General features: G+C 55.2%; 1 protein-coding gene across 1 annotated transcript; it reads left to right on the plus strand.

Annotated features, from left to right (window-relative positions):
* Positions 1–4,353: 4,353 nt before the first annotated feature.
* LOC139801776 (dentin sialophosphoprotein-like) lies at positions 4,354–7,039 on the plus strand (the record flags this gene model as incomplete). The annotated part of the gene is given in 6 exon segments (XM_071756439.1): positions 4,354–4,484; positions 4,573–4,748; positions 4,751–4,928; positions 5,134–5,244; positions 5,395–5,513; positions 5,664–7,039. Coding segments are annotated over 6 exon segments (1,983 nt in total), but the record flags the coding sequence as incomplete, so codon positions are not given.
* Between the last annotated feature and the right edge of the window lie 237 nt (positions 7,040–7,276).

Here is a 7,276-nt window from a genome sequence, read left to right on the forward strand (position 1 = left end):
AGGCACACACTTTGGAGTGCCACCAGAAAAATTGGTGAAACAGGCTGAAGAAGCCCCACCATATGACCACCAGAGAATGAGAAACAATTTGCTCTTTTCACTGATGGGTCCTCTCATCTGGTAGAAAGGCATCGAAGGTGGAAAGCTGCTGTATGGAGTCCCACAAGACTAGTTGTAAAAATAAATGGAGATGTTGAATCAAGTCAATTTGCAGTGGTAAAAGCCATCCACTTGGCCTTGGACATTGGTGAACAAGAAAAGTGGCCAAGACTTTATCTCTATGTCCAGGGGGGGGTTGGGCTCTTTTCCCAGGCAACTCTCAGCAAGACAAGAGGGCACAAGAGGTCTCAAGTTGTGCCAGGGGAGGTTTAGGTTGGACATTAGAAAGAATTTCTTTACTGAGAGGGTGATCAGACCTTGGAATGGGCTGCCCAGGGAAGGGGTGGATTCTCCATCCCTGGAGATATTTCAAAAGAGCCTGGATGTGGCACTCAGTGCCATGGGCTGGGAACCACGGGGGGAGTGGAGCAAGGGTTGGACTTGATGAGCTCTGAGGTCCCTTCCAACCCAGCCAATTCTAGGATTCTATGATTCATACTGACATGGTTGGCAGAAAATGCCTTATGGGGTGGTTAAAGCAGTGGCAACGTAGAGATAAACCTCTCCGGGCTGCTGAACTGTAGACAGACATTGCTGCTGGGTTAGAGAAACTTGGTGTAAAAGTGCCTCATGGAGATACCCACGAACCTTCACATGGAGCTGCTGAGGAACATGGAAACAACCAACGAGCAGATGAGGCTGCTCAAGTGTTCCAGTCAGATCTGGACTGGGACCATAAAGGTGAACTGGTTTTAGCTAGATGGGCCCATGACGCTTCAGGTCATCAAGGCAGGGATGGAACATATCGATGGGCTCGTGACCAAGGGGTGGATTTAACTTTGGACACTATTGTGCAGTTAACCACGAGTGTGACATATACACCACAATTAAGCAGCTAAAAGGTTGAAACCCCTGTGGTATGAGGTGAGATGGTCAGAATATAGGTATGGGGAGGCCTGGCAAGTCAACTACATCACACTGCCTCAAACCCGCCAGGGTAAGCCCTGTGTGCTGGCAATGGTGGAGGCAAGTAGAGGATGGCTGGAAACATATCCTGTGCCTCATGGCACAGCCCAGAACACCATCCTGGGCCTAGAGAAACAAGTCTTGTGGAGACATGGTACAGCAGAAAGAACTGAGTCAGATAATGGAACTCATTTCAAAAATAGTCTTATAAATAACTGGGCCAAAGAACAAGGTATTGAGTGGATATACCATATCCCCTATCATGCACCAGCCTCAGGTAAAACTGAAAGGTACAACGGACTGCTAAAAACTACCTTAAAGGCAATGGATGATGGAACCTTTAAAAACTGGGATAAGCACTTGGCAAAAGCTACCTGGTTAGTTAACACCAGGGGTTCCATCAGTCGAGCTGATCCTGCTCAGTCAAATCTTCTGCACACAGTAGATGGGGACAAAGTGCCTGTGGTGCATGAAAAGAATCTGCTAAGGAAAACAATTTAGGTTTTTCCTGCCTGGGGCAAAGGCAAACCCATTCGTGGGGTTGCTTTCACTCAAGGGCCTGGACACACTTGGTGGGTAATGATGGAAGATGGAGAAGTACAATGTGTACCACAAGGGAATCTAACACTGGGTGAGAATATTTAATTTTTGCTGGTCTAGCTCAATCAGTAGAGCATGGAATCTTTGGGAGTCATAAACAAATCAATTCTGCAACAGCTAACACGGTCTTGAGGAGGGATGTGTTGGTGTCATTCCCAGTATTGTTCCTGGAAAGGGAAAACAAAAGTCTTGGCAGGGTTTTGCTGGATGGGTTACCCTTTAAGTGGCTCAACTTAGCTGCTCGGACTAGAGACAAAAAATCTTTTCCTGATTTGGAATATTTCTGTTCTGTCTCTTTTAAGGCCTATGGATCTCTTTGGTCCATCCGAGCCAATCTGAAATCACTGCAACAAGCATTATGCTCTGGAAAACTCTATTTGCTGTAATAGGATGGAACAACTGCTGCTTCTTTCCCCACCATTTCAGTGGAAGGTCCCTCAATTACAATATCACTGATGTACTGATTTAGCTTCACAACTCGTGGGACAGTGACTGCTTCCAAGACTTCAGCAAGTGCAGCATGAGCAGTTGTAGGAAAATGTTTATATCCCTGTGGGAGTTTCCTAAAGGTCTTATGTACACCTTCCCAAGAAAAGGCCAATTTTCCTTTCTTTTTCCTGTAAGAGGACCATAAGGAGTTCACCTTTTGTACCTAGCTCTGCCATCCATGGGTATGCAGCTGCTTGGAAAGGAACTGCAAAGTCCTAGAGATGGTATGTCATTTTCTGCTATTACTACAGAAATTCCCATTTGTGCAGTGACACAAATTGGATAGTGTGGGACAGAAGTAATTTTTTAATCAGGGAGCACAGTGGTTGCATGGACTTCATGATTTCTGTCATGGTTTGTGTCAATGTCTGAACCAAATGACCCTGCACAGCTGTCCAGAGGGTGCCAGGCTTGGCTGTTCAAAACATCAAAGCTTAAAATATTGTAATTTTATTCTTTAATTGCAAAACAAATGGATGATGTACACATCTCACACAGGATCCACAAACAAACAGTTTGGTGAATAGCACTGGCTCCATTTCTTCTGGTAATTTTAACTCTTTGCCACTCAGGTTGTACACCCAGCTTCTCACCATCCTGTTCTCCTGCTACTGAAATTGATGCTCTTGTATCTGTTAGACATTTTATCAATTGCTCTACAGGACCAATTAGAAACAGGACACATTCTGCTTACCTGATGGGTCTAGCTTCATATTCTGAGGCATGTGAGAGAAGCAAGAAGTCATCCTCTGGTTTGGATGGTTTGGACCATCTTGCAACTTAAGTTACTGGGATCAGATTGAGTGGAGGTGGCCAGTCCAGTCCCCCTGGGCCCATGCAGGTGCGAGGTCACTCCCGTTCGTGACATTGGGTCCAACATCCCTACAGCTCGGCCCCAGCACTGAGAGCTGAGAGAAGCAACCCCACCCAGGCATCAGCAGGGACATCCCACAGCTCCCTCTCTTCTGAGACAGCAGCCCCAGCTCTGTCAGCGACCTGACATCAGGAGCCTCCTGAAGCTCCCCAGGACTGGAGAGCAGCAGCCACTCCAGACTCCCTGGCCCGTATGGGGGCAAGATCGCTCCTCTTCATGACATCGGGCCCAAAACACAGACACCAATGACATGGGTGTCCTGCCCGTGTCTGGGGTGCACAGGTGCTGATGTCACAGAAGCCATTGTGACCCACAGGGCCAAGCCACCTATTAAAGGACACTGGGCTCAGGACAGGTGTCAGTGCGACCTGGCGAGGTGAGGAGAGCACACGGGAGGGACGGGGCTGTTGCGGGGCTGCCAGGGGAGCAGGGGGACCCCACACGGAGGGGCTCTGGGTCAGTGCCACAAGCTCACCCGCCTCTTGCTTCTCCCTCACAGTGACCAGAGGAGCATTTTGTGGAGACAGCCCAGTGCTGCTGGAACAGTTACTCTCCCAATACTCAACACTGACTTGCGCCATGTCTTCAAGCACAGAGCGAGGTGAGAGCAAAGTGTCCCTCCCAGCAGAGGGGCTGTGGGGACTCAGCGTGGGGCTGAGAGCAGCAGAGGGGGAAGCCAGAGCTCCCCAACCACCCCGGGGCAGGGATCCTCCTTCCCTCAGCAAGCGGGAGCCAGGCTGGGCAGGGGGCAGCTGCTGGGACCCCCTTGCTTGCAATGTCCCCTCTTCTCCAAGACTGGGAGAGCCCTGCCCCTCAGCTGGGCAGGGACAGAGCAGGTCCCGGGGACAATCACTCAGAGACACTTTCCCTGGCCCCTCAGAGCTGCTCATTCCCTTTGTCATTTGCTCTCTCCCCACCAGTATGCATGCTGTGTGGCCGGCCAGAGAGCAACCTCTACTTCTATGGTCCCATACTGGAGGGACAAGGGATCTGTGGCCATACCTATTGCCTGGTGAGTTACCCTGGGGCTCCCTCTGGCTTTCCAAAAGGCAGTCCCTGCCTCACCCCCCTCACCAGCTCCTTCTCTTCTCCCTTCTGCAGCTGTTTGCCAGCGGCCTCTTTGAGCACAGCATTGAGAGAGGACGAGGACGATGGGATTTTCCTATTGAAAATATTCAAAGAGTAATTGAGGAAGCAGCAGAAACGGTGAGGACCTAACAAAACCAGGGAGATTTGTGCCAGGAGATGCTTGAAAAAGCTTAGCACAAACCCCAGGAAAGAAATCCCAGCCCCGAGGCTGCCACTGATGGGGGCTGCTGTGCTCTTTCCAGCGCTGCTTTGTTTGTGGTGGGAGCGGGGCCAGCATCACCTGCGAGGAGAGTGGGTGTGATCGTAGCTTCCACCTCCCCTGTGCCACGGAGGGTGAATGCATCACCCAGTTCATTCCTCCATACAGGTATCTCTGCTCCCTTGCTCCCTTACTCCCCTCCTCCCAGGAAGAACCCAGCACTGCTCACCTCCCATCCCTATCCTCTTCCCCCCAGGTCCTTCTGCCGGGAGCACCGCCCAGAGCCAGCAGTGGATGTGGCCCCAGGGGACAACACCAGCTGCATCATCTGCATGGAGCCTGTGGGAGACAGGCAGTCCTACAGCACCATGGTGTGTCCAGCATGCAGAACTGCCTGGTTCCACAGGAGCTGCATGCAGGTAGGAGCCATTCCCTCACCTGTGCAGCACAGCAGACTCTCAGCAGCTCCAGGGCCTCACTCAGGCTCCTTCTGTTTCTCCTCCAGGAGAATGCTATCCACGCCGGTATTGTGTGTTTTGTGTGCCCGGCCTGCAGAGAAAGGGATCTGTTCCTCCTGGAAATGCTCACTATGGGAATCCTGGTCCCATTAAGGTTGGTGTCCTTCTGCATAGCTCACAAGTCTCCCTGTGCCATGCCAGGGGCTGCCCCAGCAGTCCTGGCCATCTGCTGTCCCCTGAGTCTGGGCTTCAGCTTCCTGGAGGACTGGGAAACAGGGCAGCAGGGGAAGAGAAGGGATGCCCTGAATCTGGTTTATGGTGGGGCAGTAGGGACTCATCAATTTTCCTTTCTCCATTAGTCTGCCATCGTGGATCGCCAATGCTTCCCCAGAACCGGAGGAGAGGCACAGGCGTTGTGATGCCAGGGAGTGCCTTTGCCCAGGAGGCAGGGAGCAGGTGGATGGAGAGGGGTAAGTTGCCCAAGCTGCACCCTGGGGCTCTGTACAGGATCTTTGACTCACCAAGGACAGGAAGCAGAAGGACAGAACAAGAGTTATGCTGGACAATCCTGTGCTACGGCCACTTTGTCCTCACAGTCATCAACCCATTTGCTTCCCCAGGTCCTGGCAACTGCTCCTGTGCTGCTCCTGTGCTGCCGAGGGCACCCACAGAGCCTGCTCCAGTTTGGGGGACAGCACAACCAGCTGGCAGTGCGCCGGCTGTGCTGGCCCCAGCATTGGTAAGAGGCAAAGCCACCGGGTGCCCCCCTGGGCAAAGGCAGGGCCCAGGCTGGGCTTGGCAGAGCCTTTGTGCTTCAGGAGGGCTGGGGGCCCTGCTCTGGGCTGCCTGGGCTCAGGCCTGAGCCTCACTTTCCTGCTTCCCCTTACAGTTTCCAGCATCAGCTCAGAGCTCAGTGGCTTCATCTTCCGAACCCAGGAGGCAGCAAGGGCCTCCAGCATCTCCCGAACCCAGGAGGCAGCAAGGGCCTCCAGCATCTCCCGAACCCAGGAGGCAGCAGGGGCTTCCCAGAGCTCCCCAAACCAGGAGGCAGCAGGGGCCTCCCCGAGCTCCCAAACCCAGCAGGCAGCAGGGGCCTCCCAGAGCTCCCGAACCCAGGAGGCAGCAGGGGCCTCCCAGAGCTCCCCAAACCAGGAGGCAGCAGGGGCCTCCCCCAGCTCCCAAGCCCAGGAGGCAGCAGGGGCCTCCCCGAGCTCCCAAACCCAGGAGGCAGCAGGGGCTTCCCAGAGCTCCCCAAGCCAGGAGGCAGCAGGTGCTTCCCAGAGCTCCCAAACCCAGGAGGCAGCAGGTGCTTCCCAGAGCTCCCCAAGCCAGGAGGCAGCAGGTGCTTCCCAGAGCTCCCAAACCCAGGAGGCAGCAGGGGCCTCCCCGAGCTCCCAAACCCAGGAGGCAGCAGGTGCTTCCCAGAGCTCCCGAACCCAGGAGGCAGCAGGTGCTTCCCAGAGCTCCCGAACCCAGGAGGCAGCAGGGGCCTCCCGCAGCTCCCCAGCACTCAAGAGCAGTGACATAGCAGCACCCAGAGCTGAGAGCAGCTCCCCCAGCCAAGCAGCAACGGGGCCGAGCCACAGCCTTCCCACCCCTGAGACCAGGGGCGAGGGCTCCATCAGGCAGCTGCCATCAGGGGCCTCCCACAGCTCCCCAGCGATCGAGAGCGGCCGCCGCTCCACTCCCCCGGGGACCGTGCGGGTGCGAGACCGCTCTCGTTCTCCACGTCGGGCCCAAAATCCCTGCGGCCGGCCCAGACAAGGCCGCGGCAGGAGGCACTCAGCAGCACCGCGGGATGGCAGCAGCGAGAGCAGCTCCCCCGGCCAGGCAGCAGCAGAGGCCGCCAGCCGATCTCCAGCGCTCCAGAGCGGCCGCCGCTCCAGGCGTGCTGGGTCTGCACGGCTGGAAGATGGCTCCCTGTCGGGACGTCGGGCTCAAAATTCCTACAGCCGGCCCAGAAGAGGCCGTGGCAGGAGCCGCACAGCAGCACCGAGGGCTGCGAGCAGGTCCCCCAGCCAGGCAGCAGCACGGCCCTCCCGCAGCTCCACAGCGGGCAACAGCGGCCGCCGCTCCAGGAGCACTGGGCCCGGGCGGGGGCGAGATCGCTCCCATTGGCGACGTCGGGCCCAAAGATCATACAGCCGGCACAGATGAGACCTTGGCAGGAGCTGCATAGTAGCACCGAGGGCTGGGAGCACAAACTCCAACACGGCAGCAACGGGGACAGCCCACAAACCCATACAGCAGCCAAGGCAATGAAACACATGATGTTCTGGCCCTGATCCCCTTCAACCAGTTATTTATTATATCTGTTATTACACTTGTTATTATATCTGTTAGCCCCTGCACTGGCAGATTCCACTGTCGTGTCTTTGCTTCCTCCTCCACCACTCCCTTTCTCCAGGGGCAGCATTAAGGGCCTCTGTCCAGAGCATGGCTTCTCCCTGGGGCCTGGCTGCCCCTTCCCTGGACTTCCCGCCTTGCAGGCTGGCCTTGACC

Source organism: Heliangelus exortis, chromosome 12 (assembly GCF_036169615.1).
Source record: "Heliangelus exortis chromosome 12, bHelExo1.hap1, whole genome shotgun sequence".
Classification (NCBI taxonomy): domain Eukaryota; kingdom Metazoa; phylum Chordata; class Aves; order Apodiformes; family Trochilidae; genus Heliangelus; species Heliangelus exortis.